The 26,518-nt window shown below is 49.9% G+C and overlaps 8 protein-coding genes across 8 annotated transcripts; 2 read left to right on the top strand and 6 right to left on the bottom strand.

The window, feature by feature from the left end:
• Positions 1-1,075: 1,075 nt before the first annotated feature.
• Positions 1,076-2,984, bottom strand: QC763_210330 (uncharacterized protein). The gene is made up of 2 exons (XM_062910080.1): positions 2,556-2,984; positions 1,076-2,184 (listed from the first exon to the last, which is right to left on the bottom strand). The coding sequence occupies exons 1-2, from the start codon at positions 2,634-2,636 to the stop codon at positions 1,372-1,374; spliced, it is 894 nt and encodes a 297-aa protein (XP_062768952.1). The 5' UTR covers positions 2,637-2,984; the 3' UTR covers positions 1,076-1,371.
• A 465-nt stretch (positions 2,985-3,449) lies between these two features.
• Positions 3,450-6,315, bottom strand: QC763_210320 (uncharacterized protein). The gene is made up of 5 exons (XM_062910079.1): positions 5,099-6,315; positions 4,953-5,043; positions 4,574-4,897; positions 4,275-4,487; positions 3,450-4,196 (listed from the first exon to the last, which is right to left on the bottom strand). The coding sequence occupies exons 1-5, from the start codon at positions 6,038-6,040 to the stop codon at positions 3,628-3,630; spliced, it is 2,139 nt and encodes a 712-aa protein (XP_062768951.1). The 5' UTR covers positions 6,041-6,315; the 3' UTR covers positions 3,450-3,627.
• Positions 6,316-6,459: 144 nt separating this feature from the next.
• QC763_210310 (uncharacterized protein) lies at positions 6,460-11,205 on the top strand. The gene is made up of 6 exons (XM_062910078.1): positions 6,460-6,834; positions 6,900-7,056; positions 7,135-7,339; positions 7,423-8,061; positions 8,208-10,875; positions 10,938-11,205. Exons 1-6 carry the CDS (start codon positions 6,649-6,651, stop codon positions 11,121-11,123), a joined length of 4,041 nt encoding a protein of 1,346 aa, XP_062768950.1. The 5' UTR covers positions 6,460-6,648; the 3' UTR covers positions 11,124-11,205.
• Positions 11,206-11,354: 149 nt separating this feature from the next.
• QC763_210300 (uncharacterized protein) lies at positions 11,355-11,895 on the bottom strand (the record flags this gene model as incomplete). Its single annotated transcript, XM_062910077.1, has 3 exons — positions 11,355-11,503; positions 11,577-11,670; positions 11,746-11,895. The coding sequence occupies 3 exons, from the start codon at positions 11,893-11,895 to the stop codon at positions 11,355-11,357; spliced, it is 393 nt and encodes a 130-aa protein (XP_062768949.1).
• A 329-nt stretch (positions 11,896-12,224) lies between these two features.
• Positions 12,225-13,041, top strand: QC763_210290 (uncharacterized protein). The gene is made up of 2 exons (XM_062910076.1): positions 12,225-12,721; positions 12,781-13,041. Exons 1-2 carry the CDS (start codon positions 12,247-12,249, stop codon positions 12,954-12,956), a joined length of 651 nt encoding a protein of 216 aa, XP_062768948.1. The 5' UTR covers positions 12,225-12,246; the 3' UTR covers positions 12,957-13,041.
• A 966-nt stretch (positions 13,042-14,007) lies between these two features.
• QC763_210280 (uncharacterized protein) lies at positions 14,008-15,087 on the bottom strand (the record flags this gene model as incomplete). Its single annotated transcript, XM_062910075.1, has 1 exon — positions 14,008-15,087. One exon carries the CDS (start codon positions 15,085-15,087, stop codon positions 14,008-14,010), a length of 1,080 nt encoding a protein of 359 aa, XP_062768947.1.
• A 686-nt stretch (positions 15,088-15,773) lies between these two features.
• QC763_210270 (uncharacterized protein) lies at positions 15,774-18,884 on the bottom strand (the record flags this gene model as incomplete). Its single annotated transcript, XM_062910074.1, has 6 exons — positions 18,321-18,884; positions 18,168-18,250; positions 17,724-18,119; positions 17,566-17,669; positions 17,213-17,509; positions 15,774-17,160 (listed from the first exon to the last, which is right to left on the bottom strand). Exons 1-6 carry the CDS (start codon positions 18,373-18,375, stop codon positions 15,774-15,776), a joined length of 2,322 nt encoding a protein of 773 aa, XP_062768946.1. The 5' UTR covers positions 18,376-18,884.
• A 3,216-nt stretch (positions 18,885-22,100) lies between these two features.
• On the bottom strand, positions 22,101-25,533 carry GNA2 (G-Protein alpha subunit). The gene is made up of 7 exons (XM_062910073.1): positions 25,138-25,533; positions 24,085-25,048; positions 23,839-24,023; positions 23,625-23,782; positions 23,302-23,560; positions 22,892-23,232; positions 22,101-22,787 (listed from the first exon to the last, which is right to left on the bottom strand). The coding sequence occupies exons 2-7, from the start codon at positions 24,203-24,205 to the stop codon at positions 22,772-22,774; spliced, it is 1,080 nt and encodes a 359-aa protein (XP_062768945.1). The 5' UTR covers positions 24,206-25,048; positions 25,138-25,533; the 3' UTR covers positions 22,101-22,771.
• Between the last annotated feature and the right edge of the window lie 985 nt (positions 25,534-26,518).

The following is a 26,518-nucleotide window of genomic DNA, read 5'->3' as shown; positions in this document are numbered from 1 at the left end:
CACTATTATTTCAAGGCTTCCATCAAAAAATTCACAAGATAACATTCTCGTACACCTTTGGTGACACCGTTAAACCGTCTATGCCCCTAGAAACAGCCACATTATACAGAGAACCCCCCTGACAACCCTACCATCTCAGCATCAAGGATCGAAAAGAAGTCGACAAGCTATTCGACGAGCTCCACCGGCAAGGACTCATGTTTACTGTCTCATCACCGTCTTCGGCGCCCCGTCTTCGTGGTATATCGAACGGCGAACTGGTAGACGAAGTCGTGCCCAGTGGTTGACTTACGGATGATCAGTCGGGTGGTAGTCCTAGACTCTTACCCGCTTCCCCTCGCCTGTCTCTATCACAGAGAAGCTCCGCAAAAGGACCCGCACTCACCTGCTCGGCTGCCTCCCTCGAGATGGCTAGCCGCACGCCTGCACCATCATGAGCCACCTCCCACTTTTGCTCAAGCTGGCAGGTCTGACGTTCGCTCAGCATTTACCAATCCCGATTACTTCCGACCGAATTCCCCCATTGTCGTCAATGCAAACGCCCTGCCATGAATCCGAAACGAACGTACCAAGATGAAGACCGTCTGCGAGCCTTCCGAGGCCAAGTACTCCGACACATTCTCTAATGGTAGCATTCACCCAAACCACGATGTGTACTCTCCACTTGTGCATGGATATTACACAGTCACTTGCAGGATGCGGTGGGCGGTTTAGACGAGATCCAGCAGGCGAAGTTGGAAGTGGCAGGAGTATCCGGGAAGCGGTGGTACTCACTTCAGCAGACTGAGGAAGAGGTCCAGCAGGCGAAATTGGAGTTTTGGCGGACGATCAACACAGCTTGGGTTGCGTTTTCCGTTACTCATATCGTCGGTATTTCTTCTCAAAGCCGTCTTCGAGTTTAGTGTCTTCGCGTCTACTAATCAGATGTATCTCTATTTCTGTTTCAGGGACAGCTCATGACCGACCCCCAAATAACGTCTCCCATTACAATAGCACTCAATACAAATGTCGAAATCCTTACCATTATAGACCCCGCATTTATAGTAGATATCCTCTCGTTGAATGTTTGAGGTACAAATGTCACTAACTTGAGGGCTCATTCGATGTGAAACCCAGTCATGGGAGTCTTAGCAACTTTCACTGTTATACCGTGATCTTCAGCACACTAAGCCAAGGCTTGACAACTTCAACACTTCCGACGTTTCTAGCCGACAATAGAGGAGCTCTTCCAAAGCAATCTCGAGATAGAAATCGATATGGCCGGTACCAAGGAGTAGCCTGGCTACCTCAGTACGACCATATCGCGAGGCGATTGAGACCTTCCAACGCCCACTGCTCGGACCGCTCTTCAGTTGTAGCTATGGAAACAGCTTAGATAGGATTCACCCTCAGATTCCCCAAGCTTCGGCTCTCGACACTCCACCCATCTCGGCTTGCCTCCTGATTGTTGGTGAAGAAGTTGGCAGCAGTCGCGTTACCTCTCAAAACCCACTGATAATATCTGACAGCGGCAACACCAAACTTGCCGCCGTTTTGGTCACCATAGGTTCCGCCGTGCCCAACATTCAAGTTGCCCTTCCAGGTCGGTGTGGATTGCGGAAGAAGTCGGTAGTCTCTCTCGCCCTGGTCTTGTGTCAGCTTCTTTCCAACCCCCATTCGCGATGAAACACCCACGTTGTTGAAAGCGATATCACTGGGGCCTCCCATAAAGTAGAAGATTGGCTTGTTGATTCTCGGCACAACATTCCTGCTCTCCTGTTCACTCAACAGACCCGAGTTGTAAATCCCGATGGTGGTGACCCTGTTGTCATTCACTCCCGCCGTGTACGCCTCAACGCCACCGCAGCTCATCCCCGAGACCGAGATTCGAGACGTTTCCAGCCAAGGATAGCGCTGTTTGGTGGCGGCGTTGGTGACCCAGTCGATGGCGCGGGTCATCATCTGGGCATTGGTTGAGCCTTGGCCGCCGGGCGAGCCGGAAGAGATGACAAACACGCCATGGGAGGCAATTTGAGTCAGGAAGTTGAGGAAGTCGAGGCCGTTAGCGGAGCAAGCGCCGTTACCCCAGACCAGGACGGGAATTTTGGCTCCCTGGGGGACGTTCCGGGGGAGGTAAAGGGTGTGACCGTTGAGGGAGGAGTCGGTGGTGTAATATGCGGGGGCGAACGGGCCGTTGCCGGTAGGCTGGTTGTGATAAGGTGGTTAGTTGAGCGTCGTTAATGAAGATGGATGTGTTTGTAGAAAAGGGCAATGTGTGAATGTGCTAAAGTGACAAAGTGCTAATGTGTAAATGTGTTAAAGGGTAAGTGATGTGAGGCCATGAGATAATGCGAGGAAGGGGAGGCACGACGCCTGCAAACTTTATAGATGGAAGGTGCCCAGGGAGCAAGGAGCTACGGGAGGAAAGAGCAATGGAAGGAATAAGCTCTGGAAGGGAAGGAGCAGTGCGAGGAAGGAGCAGACGAAGGAAGAAACAGGGGAAGGAAGGAAGGAAGGTGCACTGGCATGAAGGGTAAGGTACGATGAAGAGATATTTGATGAGCATGGTAACTAACTCCTTGACGGGGGGCGATTGGGTTGGCCTGGCTGATGCCAGTGGCCGTTGCCAGAGCGAGGATGATAGACTTCAGCAACATGTTGATCCAGATCCTGATTGATACTGTCTGAAGCTTTACCCATTCTTCAACGCATGTCTTCCCTTATACTTATACTCATCTTTGTTGTCATCAAGTCTCTGCTAAGTTACCTCCCTCCGGCAGTCCACCCCCTGCATACCCCTCTTCATATCCTCGCGCATAAATCTTTGATGTGATCGTAGCTGTCCTGGTTCCCGGTTCAGTCAATATCTTGGTCAACGGTGATCTATCGATCGTCAATGCGCGCGCAACAAAACACCTTTCTCCCCATAAAAGCAATTCGTGCGCTTCCCCGGTCGAACCACTTCCCGCCAGTCGAAGATCGACATCTCGAAGCTAAACTGTAGATGTTGAACGGAGCGCAAGTGGATGATTAGCACGTGGAAATTAGCCTTTTCCCGTCTTCCCCGGAGTCTTGGTTTGCATGCATTTTGCCGGGGAAGCGCTACTGCATCCGCACCCGTCATGTTGCTTCCGGCTGTTCAAATCGGCAATCGTGATACCGAGATCTTGGTTTCTCCATTGCGTACGTCAAGATAGGCAGGTCTTGACTGTTTCCGCTGCTGAAACGTATTCGCGATGACATCCATTCTTGCGCGCCACTTTCACATCTTGGCCTACTAATCAAGAGCCAAAATAGGCAAGAGAAAGTCCACCAAACAGCATCTCGCGCTTGTGAAAATGCCTATACGCAAAGAGTGAAAGCCCTTCACGTCTCAAGCAACTGACCTGACAGCGGGTACTCTGTCAACGTCAGCCTCCCACCTAACCTATCTCCCTAGATGTACCAACTTCTGCACATATCGTGGGATGCTGAAATCTGGTTTCTAGCAATGACTGCACGTGAACATTTGTAGGAAAGGTTCTCAAGATTTTTCCCCTGACTGACCCCCTACTACATATCTACCCCTTTAATAGTCTTCCTTCTTGTTATAGAACACATATTCTTACAGTTTCAGTGCATATTCAACTATCCTCTCCCAAGACCAGTTCACCTGTGAGCTCGACGCCCTCGCCACCTTATCCTTGTCTTAAAGATTTTAAGGGACCCTTGAAATAGAGCGCCAGCTAGGAATGCTGAAACGAATAGTTTCCAGACCCAAAGCGGGATTTTAAGTGTCCTAAGAACCTCACTGATAGACGGAATCCTTTTGATCTCCTGAACTGCGTCCACAACTGGTCCCACTTCGACGCTCTTTTCCTGTGAGTCTTTCCATATTTTTGCCACAGACCGAAGGTGGTCCATGTTAAGGGCGAGCGTATCAGCTTTGGCTATGGTCAAAGCCGAGCTGACAGCATTTGAGATCTCCCGACCGTTCATCTCATACTCCGACAGTGTCTCCGTTGCTGAATCTAGATCCAGTTCGCATTTTGGCAAGGATTTGAGTTTCAATATTGGTCCTAGCCGTTGTGCCCACAACACCTTTCGCGTTTCTTTGTCGGGCGAGGGGTAGTGCAGCATAACGTTGATGCGGGACTTGACTGCGGGATCGAACATTTGGGCGCGGTTGGAGGTCAGAAATATGATGCCCTGGAAATACTCGAGCTGCCTCAAGAAAACTGTTCGCGTTACGGAAAAGCGTTAGCGTGTTTATGGATGCTTTACCCAAGCTATCTTGGGGAAAAGCCTCTGCTTACCTGCTACGAGAGCATTACGCTCCAACGACACATGTCCGTCAACCTGTCTGGATTCCAGAAATACATCCGCCTCATCAATGAGTAGAATGGCCTTCCATGCAGTTCCGTATCTAACTAGCCGCCTCAGCTCTGACTGAATGCTTCTCAGATCACCCCCGAGTTCTCCGGTTGGGAATAGCAAGAGCGGCTTTGAGGTTGTCTCGGAAATTGCTTCTGTCATGACTATCAGTACGGAGTAACTTCTATGGCTGCCACGGCACAAAAATACTTTGACAGAACGCATGTGAAGCGCAACTCACCAGCTGTTCTTGTTTTGCCAGTCCCAGGAGGGCCATGCAAAACAAATATCAGACCCTTGCCTTTGAGGGCAGTCTCATCTCGGGTATGACTGGCGAATTTGTGACTTTTAACAAGTGATGTGATGATCTTCCTATATCCATCCGGAAGGACAACCGAATCAAAGTCTTTATGTTTCCAGTCGGTCGTCTTCACCTTGTCTACAGAGAACATACACCAGCATCGCATGTCCAGAGAATACCCATAGACATACGGCAGACAGAGTAGTGTAGGATCATCGAAGCCATCGGTTGTTTTGTCTAGACTCTCTTGCTTCAGCCACTGGACTCTTTTAAGGCTGCAAGCAGTATTATCATGGTAACATATGGTATGTTTACTGACCTTTTGAGATGCTCCAATTGGAAACATTGACGCGGTGGAAAGGATTATCTTCCATGAATGTTGAACAGTCTAAGACGACTCTTCCGGTAGCCTTATGGTAATCTCTTAGCAAAGCTGGGTTGCTAGTGGATATGAGGGCAACTCACTGTTTCTGGGAGCCAGACGCCAATAAATTTTTCTTCACTGGAAAAGTATGAGCCCCCAGGAGGTGTTTTAAGCCTTCTGCATAGACCTTCGTAATGATATGCTTGGCCCTGCTTTTGCACAAGCTCCAAATATCGTTGTCCGCGCTTCACAAGGCGTTCTTTTATTCCTTCTCTGTCTTTGTGATACTTTAGCGGAAAGACTGAAAGGCTTGTAATCTTCTCGGGGGTATCGCCCGCAAATTCCTGGTGTTCGTATATTTTGATACTTTCCCGCACCACACCCGTTTTCTTTCCGTCGTGTGCTTGATATAGACACTCAAGCTCGAGGTTTTTCCATGGATCTCCTGTTGTTGGAGTTTCGTTATAGCACACGCTCACAAGCCAGTACAAAGCAGGCTCGCCGTTTACCATCCTGTATAGCAAGTCGCCGGGTTTAAAAACGAACCAAAGTAGATCAAATGTAATGACAGGATTCTCTCGAGTTGTGAGTGTCTCAGCCTCAGCCCACTTCTGCTTGTCAAGGTAGCTCAGGAGAAGGTTGAGATGGAGGGCACCGTCACCGCCTACCCTAAAAGCTTCCTCAGAAAGCTCCTTGCGATGATGATAGAGAAGATTGAATGGTGATGTCAGCTCAGAGGGTTTGTCGAATTCCTCGTCTTGGTCGGGATAGTAACGAACTACCCTTGTGAGAGCGGCGAGTATGTGCTTGGAATTGATCAAAAGCGTTGTATTGGTGCGATTGTTGTTCTTATCGTAGTTTTGTGTCGACACTAGGGCAAATGACTGATGTTTTGTGTCTTCCTCCTTTTTGACCGGATCTGAGTTACCCTCGGTAACCACCGGGTCATTGCTTCCATCCACATAGCTGCGTTTGAGGTGTTTGACATCGCACTGCTCGCCGGGTTCAGGCGTGGCAACCACCTTAGTCTCCTCGGAAGACATAGCTCCAAGTCAAAAATTCGAACGGTCGTTGTATCGTCGTCGTCGATGTGGAGTTCTACTCGACAACCACAAGGCTGTCTAATAACAAAAATGTGAGGTGTCTTGTAGAAAAGGTGAATGGTGACAAAATGGTGGAGAACTGGACAGTACTTCCTGGATACCTAGAAAGTGAAATCAATGCTAGAAAGTGAAGAATGTAGGGTCGATATAAGTTAATAATGGATGTAAAGGGACGGAAAAGGCTGCGCCGTACCCTTGGGCGATCCATCACAGAATGGGATGTCAATCGGCGAGAAGTTGGATGCCTCACGTTCAGCCAGATGCAATTTTATGCAGCCACATTATCATGCCTTGCCATTCAAGGCCAATCAAAGATAAAACAAGGAAAATTGGGGGTTGCCTTGTTCCAAGGCAGACAACAGGGCAGCTTACCTTTGTGACTACCACAGGAAACTTCCAAATCGCTCAAACTTGTCACATCTTGGACATCGCCTGAATAGGCAAAACAACCACACTCCAATGTTTAATGAGGGCCAGAATCTGCTTTCTTGATTACAGTTTACTCCCCTTTATTCCCAAATACTCTCAGAAAATTGTAATCAGTCCAAATGGCTGCAAGTTTAAGCTTACCATCTCAACCGTTTCGCCCTCCCTCGCCCCCGCCATCCACCCCCCAAAGCTCCCCTTCGCTTCCGCCACATTTGGTCTCGGCCAATTTACACTCTTCTGAAGTTCAACCAAAAAGTAACACGCTTGATCAGGATGTCGAAAGACTGGAGTGTGAGGAGACCTTGGTAAGTCACACCCGACACCTGTATACTAAATATCGGGCATTATGCTGGGTCTGACACCCTACAAGTCCGCTGAAGGTCCCCAATATTGGCAGGATAATTTCCAGGCTCGACAGATGCAGCATAGTGGGCATAATGTTCACTCCAACAGCAACATGGGATACCAACGGATAGGGGTCATGAATCTCGTGACAAAGGATCATCGAACAGGTGCACAGCCGAATGGTAAGTTTACACTCACTGACCTTGAGAGCTTTCATGTTTCTATCTGCTAATTCTGGAGTGTTAATGCTTGACATGAAGACCCAGACTTTCTTGCAGACAAACAACCTCTTGACTGGCTGTCGAAGTTCGACCATCGCACAGCACATGAGAGAGCTTTGGAAAGCCGAACCGAGGGTACAGTGTCTTGGCTTCTGAATTTGGACGCATTCAAGAAATGGAAAGTTTGTCCCAAAAGCTTTCTTTGGCTTCATGGAAAGCACTTTTGCGGGAAGACTATATTGTGGTAAGTCGAACGAATCCCTTGCTGTCGCTTGTTACTCGCAATTCCATGTACACTTCTTTGGAAGTTCTTTAACATTACCTCAGTGCATCGATCATCGAAGAACTTGAACAAGAAGCTACCGATGGAGTCCCGATAGTCGCTTACTATTACCTCGATCCTAACGAGTTTTGTACCAAACCTTCTGAGGGCGAAAGCCGCCAAGAATCCTTTCCAGAACGACTCTTAAGATCATGGCTTCGACAACTATGCGAAGGTCTATCCCAGTTGCCCAAGGGAGTGCAGAAAGTGCGGCAAGAGTTCAAGAAGACCGGCAGTCTTGATTACACGCTCCTAAAGTATGCGATACGATGTCTAACCGAGGAACGAGGGCAGGTGTACCTCGTAATTGATGGCTTGGATTCCCTTACAGAGTCACCCAATGGAAAAGACTCACTGGCAGTCTTATTCGAGTTACTTGAGTGCCTCAAATCTCATGATCCCGTCCATATCCTTGTCGTGAGCAGAGATCATGTAGACGCGGCTCTCGAGGACCGATGCTGGGACCTGAGTCACGATCGTGAAGGGGGATTCGACGTTGCAGTGGAAGGGACCGCCCACACGAACGGCATCGAGTTGATGGTTGACCAGGAGCTGAAAAAGTCGAACTGGGGAATAATCAGAAGAAAACATCCGGAGTGGATTGAGATCATCAAAAAAAATTTGGTGGACAATTCAGACGGAATGTAAGTCTATCCCCGTATACCTACTTACCTAGGTAGTATGCAAAGATGACCAACTGGCTCAACACAATCCGTTTTGCACCAAATACCACCTACCAAGAAGCAGTTTTGAGAAGTGATCGAAAGCTAACCTGGAACTGGATCAATAGCTTCGGTTTAGTCAAATTACGGCTGTTGGATCCTGAATTTCACGAATTAATTCGGCGAAGGGACCCAGCCCCCGATGAGGAGGAGGTACTTGATGCATTGAATGAGATCCCGAAAGAGATCAATGCTTTCTACGATAAAGCCTTGGAGAGAATATGCGTCATGCCCAATGCCTATCTATCTCTCCAATGGCTCATGTGCACCCTCCGGCCGTTGAGATTCGTCGAATTCGAGGACTTGATCAACTGGGGTCAGACAAACAAAAAGAATTCAGTCTCCATTCGCCATAGCTTTGGCAGTCTAGTGGCTTTTCCAGAGTCTCCAGACCGAGACGGCAAGCAAATCGTGGATTTTGCCTTTTCCAGCCTGGAGGAATACCTCGTGAACAAAGCGGATAGGTGTGGTGGACTGGCTGTGGTTCACCTCATGATGGCCAATCAATGTCTCGAGTATATCAACGAATGTGTTGTCAATACGGATGACCACACCTTACATGAATCTGATGAGGACGAAGTTGATGGCGGGAAAGTACTGGAGTGTGACCTCCAAAGACGGCCGCTTCTTGAATATGCCATCAACAACTGGTACAGACATGTACTCGAGTATCTAGAGTCCAGACAGGATTCGGAACTGGTACTGGAGTCTGTCCCAGATAATGGGACTCAGGGCATTCTATTGACATGGCTACACCGGATTTACAATTACTGGGGTACACCGTTGCGGAACATTTTCCACAAGAAGCCTCAAACACCATCCGCTCTGGACTTTTCTGAGGGGGTGTCGGCCTCATCGGAATTTGCACAATGGGTCAGCTCGACACGAAGATTGGTCAACAATTTGGATCGGGACGTGGAACAAGTTCACAACGACCTGAAAGCGGCCGCGTATAAGTGTTTTGAGCTCATGGTTGATCTTCTTATTCAGCACCAAGCACCCACAGAAACGGAAGCAACCACACACACTCCTCTTCAGGCGGCCTGCATGTGCGAATTCAATCTCCTAATTTATTCTCTCCTTCACGGTCATATTCACAACTCAAATATTTCACACTGCAAGGTCAAGAACTCGGATATCCCGAAAACTGGAAGGACAGAGCAAATCAAGGCTAGGCCCGACCCCAGTCATTCCTGGTGGCCAGACAGTAATGGCACCAAGGAGAAAACAGCAGACTACGACGGCAAACGTATGGTGAGGGCTCTTCTTCTGGCCGGAGCAGATGTGAATAAACCCAGTTCTCACGGAGACACCGCCTTGCACCATGCCATGGCCAAAGGCAACCTTGCTGCTGTCACTTTGCTCCTGCAGAGAAATGCCGATATGGAAATTTGCGCGACGGGTCCTCTCAATGTATTCCTCAAGACAGTGTTTCAAGCGCATGATAGCGAAGTAACGTCAGAGTTGGAATGGCCCATGCCCATGATCTGCTGTGGGACTCCCTTGCTCTGGGGAATCCAGATGGGGCAGCACGACGCCGTTGAGTTTCTACTTGATCAGGGTGCAGAATTCAAGAATCTCGCGCCGGTCTCAGGACACACTGCCCTCCATGCCGCAGCCTACCTCTCGGACCAGAGAATGGCTCGGCTGGCGCTGGATATTGGCTGCCGAGTCAACGATTGTGAGGCCAATGGGTTTTCAGCTCTCCATTTTGCTGTATATCAGAACAATCTGGGTGTGGTTGAGTTATTACTGGCTAATGGTGCGGATGTTAATATCCTCGCCAACTGCGGATACCCTCCTCTGATGTGGGCTCGGCACATAAACATCGTCAGGGTGCTCCTCAGAAACGGCGCAGATTGGAATGCCCCCCCGGATAAACCACACACAGTACTAACTGTGGCGGCGTTCAACGGATACCACGAGATTGTGCGTATGCTTCTTGAAAAGGGCGCCCCCGCCAGTTCAACTGCCTTGCGCTATGCGACGTGCGAAGGGCATACGGAAGTAGTACAAGTGCTTGTGGACTTCGACATTCCCGTTGACATTTTCTTGCACGCCAAGCTTGGAATAACCGCCCTGCCACTTGCGGCTGGACGAGGCCATTCTGATATTGCCACAATCTTGCTGAGAAAGGGTGCCAGTCTCTACAAGAAACACCCTGTTCTCGGTTCCATACTGAATGCTGCTTCATTCGGCGGTGAGGATATAGTCTTTGACGCATGTTGGCAACAAGAGCCTTCTATGCGACATGAGAAAGATGCGTATGGGCGTACTGCCCTCTACTTTGCTGCCCTGGGCGGACAGGACAAGATGGTTGGGAAGCTCCTCAAGTTAGGGTACAAAGCCAACGCCAAGGATAACCATGGCCGAAACGCATTGCATGCTGCAGCATCAGGTGGCTCGCTATCTGTAGTGGAGAAACTGCTTGAACAGCATCCAGAAGTTGATCCTACCGAGATGGATGATGACGGCTGGACTGCTTTACACTGGGCGGCTAAGGCTGGGGAGAAGAAAGTGGTGGAAAAGCTGCGAGGTGTATGTTTGAGAGAGGGTAGAATGCCTGACGATAACAAATGGCCACCAGCCCGTATTGCGATATATCATGGGCATCGAGACCTTCTGCCACTTCTGGAGGGAAAGCAGACAGGAGAAAACGTCTTTCCACAGTCCGAATGGCATTGGTGGAGTGCAGGCCTTATGCACAAGGATTATGTTTGTGACAGCTGTCTCAGGGTACGCCAATCTTCTCTGCAAGCTGCTATGATGCGTGGATTTCTAACAGAAAAGGGATGAAGCTGATACATGGGATCCGATTTCATTGCCGTACATGCTATCACGATTTACTCTTCTCCAACTACTGTTTCAAGTGCGAGGGTCGAGGAAAGAGACTGCATCCTGGCCATCGATTTGAAGAAATCCGTCCGCCGTACGACCAGGGAATAGTGGGTAGGGGACCCGGCTGTGCGATAACGAAGATATAATCATCTTGAGCGACATGCCCTCAGGTGCCTATCTATGTTGTACACAGGCTATCTTGGCCAAATGCCGTGATCATCCACATGTCACGTAAGATCAAGATATCATGTCCTTTCATTGTTCGTATACTGGACATAGGAAATGACTTCCCTAATTCACTCAACAACTTATCGACAAAAACCGCCAAATACCACCTTGAACGCCAGGTATCCAATACTTTCTACACATTTTCACATTTACTCAAAAACAAGCTCATCAACCTCCTGCTCAGATCCAGCATAAAGAACGTTCGATTTGTAATTATGTCCAGTGTGTGTTGACTCGGAGACTTTCGGATCAATCGGTGCACTCAAAGCCAATTTGAGCTCACTCTCATTGCAGGCACCTGCATGATAGGTAAGATATATAAGTGTTCATTCACATGGGGTTTAATTGAGGAAACTGAGGAAGGGCCATACCAAACTTGATTCTCTTTTTCACCTTCTGATGACCGCCATAATTGACAGATGAGCTGACGTCGTTGCCTCTATGCTTAGAAGCATCTGGTGAGGTCTAAGGGACGGTCTAGGTTAGGATTGATAGAAACACCTGGAATGGGTAGATTATATAGTAAACAGGATCACTCGCATTGACCTTGACTATTGACCCGTCCCATGTTTTACCGTCGCCGCGGAACTGAGAGCTGGGCTCCTGCATGACGGTCGTGGCGGTGGTTGTTGACATCTCAGCAAGTCCATATACTCCTTTCTTCTTGAGATTAGTAGGGATATTGCTCATTCTGGAGGTACTGTGGGACAGGCAGGGAAATCCAACAATGATAAGCAGACACATGTGTCAGGAATCAAAACTGCACAGGCTTGTGCACGATCCACAACATATTTATACATGATCGGCTCAGATAAGAGGACTCCGTCTAACCGGCAAGCTAAACAGTTGACCTGATACGAATGCCGTGATGTATGTAGTCGGAGCATGCTAGGCTTCGGTTGGGCTCCATGCACAGGACGTGGCAGTGCATGTGAGTGCCGCTGATTGGCGACAGAATCTACCGTACATGAAGGCGTTGTTAATTGGTACCGATGTTCCCACGTCAAGTCTCTGTGCTCCTGAGTACAGAAGATCTTCTGAATGGTCAGCAGAGCAGTCGTTCCACTCGACACCACATATTTATCATCCAGGTGCGCTCCATGGGTCGAGAGCCTGCTCACTGCTTCTTCTGCGTTCATCCACTTTCAAGGCAGCATCTGGAGCCTTGTCGGTGGCTGCAGACGTCACAGTTCCTTAGGCATTGATGACCACACCCACTTGCGAACAATGGCCCCAATACCAGACGCCATCGACACGGAAGCCAACACCACGAACCAGCCTAACTCCGCACCTGCAGGGCTGTCGACTTCAGATGTTGTCGGAATCGCGGTCGGTGTGCCTACGGCCGTGCTCGCACTAATGGGACTTGTTATTGCGACACTGGCCTGGAAATATCCAAAAGGATCTGCTGCCAAGATCCAAAACGCAATCCTGCGTCGGCCAAAGCAGATTGGCACCAGCTGGAACTCGAACGTGATGTACGGTGGAAAACAAAAGGCGAAAAACATGACATTCGGTTGGTTACACAGGAATCACTTCAGCCTCACGCACGCTTGGTACTGACCAGCTGACCAGAAAGCATCGGAGATATGGAATCCCCCATTCAGACACGGATGAACATATCAACTGCAACAACAGATAATGCTGAGCATGTTGGCGATACTTTTAATTCCAATGTGTTGCATGAGGGAGCAAAGCAGGAGATTGACTCGATGACGTTTGGAACTTGGAATGCAAATACAAAGGCATGAAAAAGGCAGAGCGCACTCTTTTGGAAAGGGAACAGATCGGTTGTACTCATAAAAGTTTCTCATTTTTATATTGCATTGGTTCGGATTAGCATACATCAAACACTTGTATTTCCTCTTTGTTTACATGGCGACAAACACCCCCTGAAGCCCCTGAGCTTCAAAAATCTTCCTAATTGTGGGCCCATACAACCCCCCTAGGATGACTACCCGATTTTGAACGATTGAACGCCCCAAGCCTTCTCAATGAATCCCTAAGCTCCTGAAAAAGTTCAAGCATTGTGATATTGTATACGGATTTCTAGCTCACCACAACAGATCTCTATAGATCTACAAGACCTGTCCGCTGCCAGGCCCTAGACCCCTACAACCCCCAGACACAGCCCTGTCCATGAAGATCGGCAACAGAAGGGGTCTCAAAACCAAAATATATGATACCTAGTTTTTAAATATATCTACTCATATACCGAATCTCACATTCTCCCAAGTATCTCTACAACCTAACACCACCACATCAACAATGCCAAGACCTCACAATAACTTCAAGTGGAGCCGAAAATGGAGACAAAAACATACAACACCAGGGATTCCCCAGTGGTCACCCACCTGAGTACTAGTCTGGCCGTCAGCTGTTTGACTAGGGGAGAGCGGACGGGATCCCGTATTTTCAGCTGCGTATGGTCGTATGTGATGTTCAGGGTCGAAAAACAGCAATATGGAGGTACCTGGACTGATTGCCACGACAGATCTATTCCAATATGCCAACCAGTACTACAGACGATACCCAACAGTAAGTGGGAAACAGTTGTACCATGGTTCATGAAAACGGCTCTGGCCACCCTCCACTTCAGCAAGGAGCTGTACGAAGCGCCTCCCCAAGAAGAGATTCCCCGATGGCTGGGAGGGTGTCTAAAGGGAGGGAAGAGTCTGTCGTGGAGCTGGTCTGGATTTGGTACAAGCCATGACACGGTTTCTGGTCAGAAACGCACTGCTTTTATTTTCCAGAACATAGTCTTTTGTAGCATAGCGTCGTTTCCATCACTACTGCGAGGCTCTACGAGCACGTAGAATTACCACCCTGGGCCTCAATCAACTCCCCAAAGTAGTTCACCATCCCATCATACGCAGGGTGCTTGCTAAAGTCCTCAAACCACAACAAACTCGCCCCATTACCCGGAAACACATGCGGCACCCAGCTAAAAGGGTCATAAAAGTCCCAAATCGTGATACCCACACAAACATCCTTCGTCTTCACACACGCCCCCACAACCTTCTGGTAGCACTCACTCTGCCACTGCAGCTTCTGCTCATCAACCGGCACCTTGATCCTCACATCCAACTCGGTAAACGCGACCTCCTTCACCACCTCCTTATACATCCCAATAGTGTTGATCAAATCCGCCTCACTCGGGTGGTTGTCCGCATGCAAATGCGCCTGCATCCCCACGCCATCAACCTTGATCCCGGCATCCTTCAACATCTTGACCAGCCTCACCGCGCCCGCAGTCTTGACACTGGCCGGCCTCTCGATTCCGTAGTCATTGTAGTACAACTTCGCCTCTGGGTCGACCTTGGCAGCAGTCTCAAAGGCAAGCCGGATGTACTCCTCCCCGAGCACATTGTAAAACACGCTCTTCCTGTATGTCCCGTCTTCATCAAGGGCTTCATTCAACACATCCCAATGGGCACACCGACCACGGTAATACCCAGCCACCTCGGTGATATGTCTGACAATTGCCTCCCTCAAACCCTCTTTGGTCCACTCGGTGGTCTCAACCCAAGGGGCAAGCTGGCTGTGCCAGACGAGGGCGTGGCAGCGGAGGATCTTGTTAGTCCTGTTGGCCAAATCGGCAACGTAGTCACCCTCAGTGAAGTTGAAAACGCCCGGCTCAGGCTCGACAAACAGCCATTTCTGGCCGTTGGTGGGAGTCGTCTGGCCAAACTCCTTGGGGTCTTCGAGAATGGCGTCGTATTGGGAATAAGATTCGGGGTAGGGCTCGCGCTCGCGGAAGCCAGGGGTGTCAGTCGCTGCACCGAAGTACTGGAGGCCGGCCTTGACAGCGAGCTCGTGGAGCTGGGCGGTTGCAAGGGGGACAGCTCCCGCCGCGGCGAGAAGGGAGGTGGAGAGACGCATCTTGTGTGCGAGGGAAAGCCAAAACTGAGGTTGTCCCTGAGGCCAACAAACTCTAGAACCAGTGGACGAGGGGGGAAATATATGCACTTTATATCACCTCAATTACACCCCTGCAGCAAAGCACCATCATCCTCCGCTTTTTCTTTTCCCCATTCACACCTTTACCAGCGCCACGGAAGCGGGACAAGAAGGTTAATGAAATCCATATTGCAGATTCCAAGGGCACTGCAATCTGCGCGAGACTCTTGTTCATGCAGAGGGCCATCACGGCGCACCACGCGTACTCCTCTTTCCCCTCACGACGATCTCCAAAGTGGAAGCTCTTCAGCCGAACCGTGATTCATGATAGGAGCCAAGATGTGGCCCGCATTGAGCCTCAAGTGGCCGGGTGACGATCGACGGGGGTCGCATCGGGGAGGAGCTGCCGGGTAAATCGGTGCGGGCCGGATATATGCCATTTCCGGGGTGAAGATCCGCTTCAATGGCCATTGAGCTCCAACTCATCATCGAAGTGCGATCTTGGGGAAACTGACGTAGAGATCGAGGGCCTCGTGTATCTTGTAGTCGTATTGAAGCCTAGCCCAACATCCTCCATAGCTCACATTCATAACTCATACACATGTCGTACATAACCCCAATGGGAAATCCAAGCCGCCATCCCATCTTTCAATCTCTAGAAAACCGTCTTACACAGTGAACTTCCCAGACAAAGGCAAATTCCTACTACTCCCCCCAACCTCGACGTTATACTCCCCCTTCCCCAACCTCCACTTCTGCGCCCTCACATCCCAGACACTCAAATCTCTCCTCGTCAGCTCAAACACCACCTTCTTTGTCTCCCCCACCCCAACCAACACTTTCTCAAACCCCCTTAACTGCCTAATAGGTACCTTTTCCTCTCTCGTCCCCGGAATCCCCAAATACAACTGCGCAACCTCCTTCCCCTCCACCTCCCCCTTGTTCTCAACCTCAGCCTCCACTCTAACCAGTGCATCCCACAAGTCCTCCTGACCACCCTCTACAGTCTTCCCCTTGGGAAACTCCTCAAAGCTTCTGTTGCCATCCTTCTCAACAGCAAGATTGGAATACCCAAAGGTAGTGTAACTCAGGCCAAACCCAAACTCAAACCTAGGCTTGATCTTGTTTTCGTCAAAGTGCCTGTAATCGACAAACACACCCTCGGTAAAGTTGCTCTGAGGGAAATACTTAAAGATGCCCTCCGGCTTGTCAGGCCTGAGCATGACTCCATAGTCGTCTTCGTTGCGCGCAACAGTATAAGGCAGTTTACCTGAAGGGTTCTCCTTTCCATAGAGGATAGATGCCAACGCCTTCCCGGACGCTTGTCCTGGGAGATGGGCAAAGATCACTGCTGTGACGTTGGGGTGGCCGATAAATTCTTCAACGAGTCTTATACCAGCATTATGGAAAACCACAACAGTGTTGTTGCACTGGCTGGCGACGTGGAGGATCAGCTCGTCGGTGTAATCGTCTCGAAGGCCAGGTCTATCTGCGCCTTCTGCAGCCCAGACGTTACCGAATACCAGACACGCGCTGGAGACAGGATCCACTGCCGGCTTGCCGTTGTGGAAGTCCCAGAAGAGGGCTGTATCGTCCTCGTAGGCTTGCTGAAGGATGGCGTCATATGGTGAAATGGCAAGAGACTGAGATGTTGCCCCTGATCCACCACCAGAGTACAGTGTTCCGTTAAAAGCAATGCCTGTCGTTCCTGGTGTTGCGCCTGACCAGCCAAAGAAGCCTGCACCAAACTCCTGGTAGTCAAAGGATCCCGATCCCATCAGCCAGGGAGAGAGGCCATCTGTTGGGTTGTTTTCGTCGGGGTTCTTGGCGGAGTAGCCGTAAATAGACAGAAGTTTGGGGCTCTTGAGCGGCAAGGCATTGCGGATGTTTTTGACCAGGACATGACCTTCAACCGCACCATCAAATAGGGTGGATTTGAAGGAAGAGTTTCTTGCATCGATAATGCGATGTGGCTTCGTGAGGTCCTTGGGCATACCGACACCTGGCGTAGGAAAGTCATTGTCCTGGCCCATTTGATACCAAGAAGCGATTGTTCTGCTTGGGTCAACAACTTTTCACACACACGGAGAGAATGCACCCGACATACCTGAGGACCATATCGTCTAGCCTGCTTTCGGGCACCGTTCCATTTTTGATGGCGTCTTTGAGATGTGAGCCCCAAAAGTCACCGCCATTTGGCATAGCCATATCCATGCCTGCTTCAGCTGTGGCAACCCCGGCGTGTTGAGCTCCCCAGTCGCTCACAACGCCACCCTGAAACCCAAGTTCAGTCTTGAGCAGTCCATTTTGCGTCTTGCTGTTTGCACAGCCGTACGAGTTGTTGACCCTCTGGTAGGAGCACATGATGCTTCCCGTTCCGGCGCGTACGGCATCCTGGAAGGGCCTGCGGTTTCGTCGTCAACGCTTGCTCTTTAGCAGTGTTAGTTCCGCGTCACTTACCACAAGTAAATCTCGTGCATAGTTCTGTCATCTATATTTGACGAGACAGCCTCCACACCGTTGTTGGGGTTTCTATTGGTCTCTTGCTCATTGGCAATGAAATGCTGAATATGTCGTCAGCCTCAGCGTCAACTTGAAGTTTCGAGATAATAACATACCTTTGTGCTGGCGACAACCCCAACTCCCTGAATCCCCTTGACAGTCTCACCAACCAATACGCCGGACAGATAAGGGTCACTGGCAAAGCCCTCCCAATTTCTTCCACCACTGACAACCCGTCCAGCTGGCCCAACTACAGGTCCCAGAAGAATATTGACGCCCTTCGTTCTGAACTCACCACCCATACCTTTGCCCCTTGCCAGAGTGAGTTCCTTGTTCCAGCTGGCCCCAACATGAATGCCACTCGGCCAGCTGCTAACAAAATCTGTTCCTCTGACACCCTGTCCAGCGTCAGCCAGACACATACCCGGGAATTTTAGGCGTGAGATGGCAGGCAAGAAGCCAGGGCAAGAGGTCTCGGAGTTCGTTCCTGAAGTGAGGCTGATCTGAGCTTCCTGTCAGTTTCGTTCGTCACAATAAATCCAGACGTGGCGGTAGAATACCTTCTCATCAAGTGTCATTTTGCCCACAAACTCTTTGGCTCTATTGAAAGCCTCTTTCCACTCCCCAGAACCAGTCATTTCCGCTATCGATGCCATATCTGTCAGTTCTCACTCCATCATGTCACCGCCAAAAAGAAAAAGTCATCCACTTACGAGAGGGGTAGACCGGCTCTGAGCCCCCGTAGAAATACTCATCCTTCTGAATCATCCTCCCCCCATCCAACGCTTCCTCGGAGCCATTGTCATTGTGTTTTGGGAGAGCTGCCAACCCTGCCAGCCCGCCACCTATTATTACAAGTATGAGAACGATAATGAGAAGGCCCCTTTTCGTCTTGAAAAAGGCCAGTTTTGATTGTCAACTTTTCTTTTCTTGATATGATGGTGGTTGGTCTGAAGGTAGGAGGGCTGCAGAGTGTTGGCTGGTGCCGCCCGCTTTGTGAGATAGGAGAGAGGCGGAGGCCATCTTGGTTTGTGAGTTGTGATTAAATTGAAATGACTGTTGATATGAAGGGCTTGTGGTAAGTTGTGAGTTGTAATATTGGGCGTTTGTTTACATTCGAAAGTATCAAAAGTTCAACAGGGGAAGCTGTTAAAACAGCAGGCTTAGCAAACGGACCGGATGAGATCTGAGATGCATATGTGACACCTTTAATTGAGGGTTGACTACAGCCAAATGATGCTGTGGGTGGTTTTGTGATGTGAAGGCAGGTGCGAAGATTGACCCCTCCTTTGTGACTGCCACTGTTGTTTACACCTGCAGCCAACCGTTGCCAGCGGCAATCAACCTTAAATAGTGCCAAGACCTGGACTTCAAAGGTTGAATATTACCCCAGTGCGATTCATGTTACTACGCAGGAAGAAACTGGTTGCTTTTTTACTGCCATCTTTTCCGAGTGTTGAATTTTAACAAAATGCTCATTTGCAAACATCAAATACCTTACTGCATGTTTGGGTTGTCGCTGGCTGGCAAGGCTTGAGGGTTAGGGTTAAGCATGCCTCACAAAGGCGCAGATTCGGTGGGATTTTTCATGAGATTCTTCAGTCGCAAAACAAATGCAACGATCCCCACTGACTACAAATGTTTTGGGAATAGGAAAATGCTTGGTTGTTCAGACCTGAGGCTTGTGTCTCGGAATGAAGCATCGCCTTACGCTTTGAGCTCCTGTCAGTGCCCGCGGCGCGTCGGTCGTGCATCCGTAGCGAGCCATTAGTCGCGTGCTGGGAGCGGGCCGGCTCACAAGCTGGGCTGAGACCGCAAATCCGAAGAAATTCAGCAACAACCTCCCTCCGCTTGTCGTCGGTTTGCGCCGAAAGCTGTTGTCAACTCTCTGTCTACCTAAATTTACAGGCTTATAATCATTCTACAGCTTGCTAACCCGTGTTAGAACTGACTCTTCCATCTGAGTTCTACCTACACTGCCGCTTGATGCCACATCCGCTTACATAACATCCAATACCACTGAAACAATCCTCCTCTGTTTCTCCCGTCTTGCGATCGTTGCGGTACCTCTACCGAGGTCGCTGGCGCCATTCCAACGATCCCACATCGCCCGGCTTAACCTGCCTCGGAGAATACCGAAACCCCTTGAATCTGTCTCCAGTCGCCGTCCTTGTCCGTTACGGAGTAGTATCACGCATTTCGGCAACCGGGATACACTGCCGACGACAGATGTCTTGAGGATGCTCGGCAGACGACAGGAGATTGGTCCTAGCAATCCCTTTTGATCCTGCCCAAACATCGAACGACCGAATATGCTCACCACCAAGGGAAATTTAGCATTGTTAAGTTCATGATATTAGACATGGGTGTCACTCACGGCATGGGAGCCACGTGCGGCTCACGTTCCTCCGTCCGATCACGATTGATGAAATGTCCGTGACACACTCTGGTTTGCCGTTACCGAAATCTCATCCCCTGCAGCGAACCGCAAGTCAATTCGGGATCGATGAACCAAGTTTCCTACGCAGACGGCATGGCATCCCCTCGATGAACAGAAATCTCATGAATCGGTGATTTTGACCGCCCAATCTTGCATGATAGAGGTAGGCGAGCCACCGCCACCACCATCGAGAAGAGATCTCTCCGAACAAATCTGCTTGTCTTACCCGGCGCGGTTCATTTTCTTTGGCCCTCATACTGTGTGGTACAGATTACCACCGAACCGCGAGTAAGAAAAAGAAATATCCCACCGCCCAAGACATTCGTCCTGCAGTTTCGAGACATTGGTTCCAGCTTGACCTACATGAATGTCGTTGCATCGAACAAAACGGAGCCAGGTCCAACACCGTTTCCTTCAAACTTCTCGCTGGAAAAATATTTCTCTGTTTGACAAGTCAAATGCCTGATTTCTGCCTGTTTCCCTGTTGCTGTGTTGTCAATTTCAGGGGGGAAGAAGAAAGCAAGAAGCCAGCGAAGTAACGATGTTCCACTTCCTGTCTGCCCACTCCACCTGTCACCCCAACATCCAACGGTCAAGTTGGCATAAAGTGGATATATCCAGGTGGATATCTTCAAACAACTCACAACATCCAAATTCTGGCAAAACATCGCCGTTATCTCGTCAGAAATAGCGTCAAAAAACCGGATGTTGAACTTGCGTCTCCCCGGTTGCGCCGAGTGCAGCCAACGTTGCAGCATTGACTTCTGGGCGTCTTATAGGCGCGGCACAAATGTTCGGTGAGTTTTCCCCTTCTTCCTCAACGCTTCGGCGATTGCTTCCAGGCCTGGGAATCCTTCTCTGCAACGGCAGCACCCGCGGACGGAGGCACCGGCTTTCCCCGCTCCATAGCGCCCAACCTCCTCTCGGTAGTTGGGAGTGTCGATCTTTTGTTTTATCTTTTGTCGATCGTCTTGTTCCAAATTCATCCGTCAAGGTTCACATGTGAAAAGAAACAACAAAAAAAGCCATTCAAGATTCGACCAGATTGACCGGTATCTTGATTTCATCTGCAATACCCCTATTTCTCGCATAGGTATCTCCCCAACCATCCACGCCGCACCTTGGCTGTCCTCGTTTCTTTCTTTTTGAGCTGGTTTATTATCCAAGATGGCGTGTGTGGTGGTCTTGGTAGCATGAAGCACCACACCCTTAAAACACACCACCGAAGAGAAAGCTGGTTTCGGTTGAGAACAAGGGGGGTCCATCTGGAATGTAACCCCTTTCTCTTGTCAGAAAAAAAATGTCAAGACTGAGAAAAAAGGCTTGGAAATATCCCGTTTCCTCGCTCCAAAATCTTAACCCCCACAAGAAAGTGATACATGTATCTGTACGGCGTCAACTGCAGCCAGCAAAATGTGATTTCTCAAAGCGATTAAATAGTCTCACAAACTTCTCTCCATCTCTCTTTGAACTTATCTGGCCCACAGCTTATCATCCCAATCCTCCCGTTCCCCCACGGCCGCCCCGTTCCATGCACACCGTTCATGCAGTGTCACATCAACAAACCTTCTCTCCTCTCCCATCCCACCACTGGGGTCACATCCATTCCCCTGGCTCACAGCGGTAAATTCCCCACTTCTCATCAACGTCCGCCCGCCGCCCTTGCCGTCCAGCCGTTTTAATAACAGCCCCAACTCACACTTCAGTCACCCCGGGTATAAGAGACCTCCCCCTCCCCCTCAGCTTCCTCAGCTCGAACGACCACTTGTCTCATTTTCTCACACCTTCACATCTTCTTTCATCTCGTTCTTTCAAACATTCTCATCTCTTATTCTCACAATCATATCACCATCTTCATCACCACTATACAAAAACTAACACATTTCCCTCTCCTATCCAAACACCCAGCACCACAACCATCATCATCACCTCAAAGTCTCCCCCTACTCCAACATCTCTCTGCTCGCATGTACGTCGAAAATTAGCGGAAACAAGGAACGCCATGGAAAGCCACAAAATACCCCATCATCAAAGCCATCGTAGTCCTCTTGTTCCCCCAAAAAGGTATATAAAAAAGTATAAACAAACCAACACGCCCCTCCCCCCAAAAAAAAAAAAATAGCATATACACCTTGAATCAAAAAGTCTGCCCAAAAGGACAAAGCAATGTCGTCATTCGAACCCGTTCGGACGGCAAGTAACAATTCGGTTCGTAGACGGACGGACGGACGGGCGGGAATCGTGTGTGTGTGCCGTGTCTGCCACGCGGAGGGTAAAATAAGAGCCGGGGTCTGTCGAGATCTGCATGAATATGCAGCAGCGGTTGCAGTCGGTCTCGGCTCAAATGTAGAGAAACGGTGAAGAAATGTGTCGCGGAAAACTCGCAAAGAAGAAACGGAGGCTATCATGTTCTCTTCTCTTCTTCCTTTTTCAGACCCTATCATAATCAAGTAAAAAAAAACTCTGGTTAGGTCACATTTGTATCCCCAATAAAACATAAAAACGGGGAAAAGGGCATGAGAAAGAAAAAGAAGCAACAAAAAAACAAGCCGCCCAGAAACCCAGTATCATGATAAGTAATGACAAGGATGAATGACGAAAACAAACAAAAAAGGACGCGAAACAAAACAAGGGTAGTGTGGTGAATTACAACCATTTGTCTTTTTGCCTCCTCTCCCCGTTTTCCGGCCGTTTCTTCTTTGCAGACGGACACCGAGAAAACCTTTACAAGGGGCGCGCACTGTTCGTAAATAAAATGTGTGAGATATAGTCAAGAGGCGAAGTTGTGTGTGAAGAAAAAGTGTTGAAAACATCGAATATGCAAATAAGCGGTTCACCCCTTACAGTATAAGCTGCTTCAAGTTCCGTTGGATAATCATATCCTGCACGGAACCCATGGTGATCTTGAGCAAGTTGGTGTCGGTCGCGTTAGTGAAATGTCCGTAAATCTCCTTCTCTGGGTTCCGGTTCAGCGCCCGGAACTTGTCCATGAAGTACTTGCTGGCCAGGTTCGGGTCGTCTGGTGGGCCGTGGTAGTCGGTGAAGCCGTGATCTGTTATCGGGCTCTTGGCCAGCTTCTCTTTGAAGAGATCCATCTTGTTCAGGAAGAGGATCAGCGCAGACTTGCTGAACCAGTGAGAGTTGGCGATGGACTCCCACAGCATCAGGGCTTCGTTCATTTGGTTCTAGTTCAATTGTTAGTTTCCGTTTTTTTCTGGTAACGGTACTTGAGGTATGCGTGGGGGTCAACATACACCGTCCTTGTCTTCCACCAGACATTGGTCGTAACCTGAAATGGCTACCAAAAATAGCAGGCAGTTGACGTTTTCGAAGCAGTGAATCCACTTCTTGCGTTCTGATCTTTGGCCGCCGACGTCGAACATGCGATATGTGAGTTGACCGAGGTCGAAGATCGTCTCAGTGATGCCCGTTGTCCTTAACCTTGAGCGCAACAAATCCTGATCAGTTGGTACGTAGTCTTTGGCCCAAACACGGTCCAAATCGCCGCAGAAGCTGCGAGCGGGTTGGTCAGCAAATTGCAAATATCACAACAAAGGCGACAGCGCAGGCTGCTTACTAGTCAAGGTTGTCATGCAAGGCATATTCGTTGCCCTTCGCGATGGCACTCTTCACGCCCTGGTCTTGCCATAAACTTTTGATGGGCTCCAAGTAGTCTTCTGGCAGTGGCTCATCCGCAACCACATCGTAGTCCACCATAATGTGCGCCATGTTTTTCTACGCATGTTGTGTTAGCGGGGGAGAGCCAAACACTCAAGTAGTTAGATACCAACCTCGTTATCTGGGTTCTCAAATGGGATGTTGAGCTCGTTCATGGCGTCGAAGATTAATCGAAAGGAATGGACGATATTCTGGAATACTACTGGCTTCCACTCCAGCTTTTCGCTTTTGCTGAACCCCTGCGCGTAGATCAACTTCATCTGTTTGAGCACCGTGGATTTGCCGGATTCGCCCGCTCCTGTTTGACACAGTTAGGATAGCTGCAGACAGCGCAATAGACCGGGCCGAAGCATCCGTACCTAACAACAGAAGCTTCACCTCCTTTGACATCTTCTTCTCATCGGCGCGAATAATCTTGTCCAACTCACGCGACCTGGCCGCGCCGGCCTCATCGCCTTTTTCACGAGCTCCAAAACACATTATATCAGTCGGGTGGCCGTTGTGATGGCGAATCGATGCGAAATATCAAAAAGGAAAAACCAAAAAAGATCGTTCGGCGTGTGACGATTGTCGAAGTTCGGAGTATTAGCTGTCGAGGAGGGCGTGCTGCGAGCGAATGACGGAGGGCGGCGCACGAAGGGGAGCTGAGGTCCACAGGACATGAAACGCCTGATGGCGCTGTAAGAAGGTCGTAATGACGTCGCAGCGAGCCCGTGGTCGAGATTCGATCTCAATGGCGCCTTATCCTCGCCTTACCATCGACCGGCCAGGCTTCCGATGGGCAATTGGCGCTTCTCGACAATGCTGTCTGCTGTTGTCTGGGGGTTGCTGGTGAAACTGGAGCTGGACTGACGAGGAGTGAGCCGGGATGTGACGGATGGGGAAAGCGGGCCACGGCGGGTTGACAGAAAGGGGGGATTATGACGGGAGAGTGAGGGACAATCCGAGCGGTCCGGCAGCGAGAACAAAAAGGATAGAAGAATGGAAGCTGAGAGGAATAATCGTAATACAGGAATTTAGGTGAGAGGATCGATCAGGTGCACCGAGGGGATGGGCAGCAGAAGCAGCAAAAAGAGCAGCAGAACGGCCGGCGACCCTTGGCTCAGCGCCAGGTGCGACCTCCCCCCGTATTAATTCTTCTGCAGCGCTCATCTTTCCATGCATCGATGCACCCATGTCCATCCATGCAACCCCATTCTTCTTCTCGCCTCGAGGGGCCCTGCGTGGGCCGTGCTGAAGAGAGCGCGGTACACTAGCAAGGCACGCCGGACACACCTTGAAAAGTGGTAAGCACTTGTTCAGGGGTTCATGTCTTGCAACTGCCTGCATTTATCTCAGCATCTCGTGCTTCTTCTTTTTTGAGTAGAGGTACAGAGTATTCATTCCTCAATGTCTTTCATTGTTCCACCTACCGAGTACTGCACACTGGCCACGCGGTGGTCCTCGTGGTTCGGGTGGGCCGTGTGTTCTGGAATTCCTCTTCTTTTGCTGCGCAGTATCATCGCGGTGCATTTCGCAAATGTCCAATACCAGCAGATCCGATGGAGTGGCCAAGCCCGTCAAGGTCGGGTCCGCAATCCGTAACGGTTGATCGCAACTAAAACCTCCAGTTTGTCATCAAAAAGGGCTCCATCAGTCGCCAGCTTTGGCGCCATCGCCACGGATTTCAGCTCGCTTCCTTGCCTCTTATCAAGGCCTGCTCTGTCAACACCGGCCGTAACAACCGGAAGCGGAGGCAGGCCCCGCTCCGGCGCAACAACTGGGCAGCATGCTCAACCCTTAAATTCTAGGTATCCATATGCCTTTACACTACAGCCAACTTTAACGGTACCGAACTGATGGTTTTTCACGCTGCCCTTCAAGAAGTCTTACTCAAAGACACCAGAACACGAAGACCGAGCGCTTGCGCCTATGCGCGTGTCCTGTATCTCGGTAATGCACTTTTTCCTACCAAGAACGGCGGAAACCCCTTTTATTGCGCCCCGGGCTGCAGCTGCCTCTCCGCGCTAGCTCCGAAGCTGGACAATGAGTTGAATTGAAGATGTGGGCGGGTCCTTTGACTTCACATGCACCAATGAAGGACCGCGGGCAGATGCAGGTCGACGGCTCGGGCTCACTTCGACTCCAGATTTACCACATTTTCCCCGAGCCACTCACCTTGTAAGAGGCCCCTGTGGCCTGCTAGCCTTTCAAACTGCCACAAAATGCCACGCGAACCGCCCCGAGCGTTTGGGCCTGATCTGTGCGCTTCAAGTGTCAGATGTTCGTCATTGTTTTTGGTCTTGGGGCTCACCAAGCTGTCGATAGGCTCACTGACTGGGAACTGCCAGATAGATGCCTACGGTACATTCTCTCCGGTGGCGGATGGACGTGACCATCTCCAGCGTGCGCAGCATCTTGTGGAGTTGACCTGTGTAGCTTCAAAACTTCGTTTCTTTTTCCGTCTTTCGCAATCATCCATGAGATGAGGGGCAAGCGAAAATGGACTTCACCAGGGCTTGGGTGGACACTTTTCACTAAAAGTTCCTACCTAGCCCTACTGGTTGACTGACAAGAAGGGCACAGATCAGCCCTCAGTGAGACGGGAATGGAGTTCGTCATGATGATTTCGTGTTCAATGACACACGCAAAGGAAGTTTTTGACGACATCCAAAGCCACGGTGTTCCTGGAAACATCTACAGCCCGCCGCACCAATCAGAGCCACATGGCAGCAACGCCAACATATACCGATTAATATATACTGCAGCTACGCCCGATTCCGCAGTGTGGGCATGCGGCGTCACTTTTGTTTT

This window comes from Podospora pseudopauciseta (genome assembly GCF_035222475.1).
Source record: "Podospora pseudopauciseta strain CBS 411.78 chromosome 2 map unlocalized CBS411.78m_2, whole genome shotgun sequence".
In the NCBI taxonomy this organism is placed as follows: Eukaryota; Fungi; Ascomycota; class Sordariomycetes; order Sordariales; family Podosporaceae; genus Podospora; species Podospora pseudopauciseta.
Note: the sequence above shows the minus strand (reverse complement) of the source record. Positions and strands in the feature narration are given on the sequence as shown.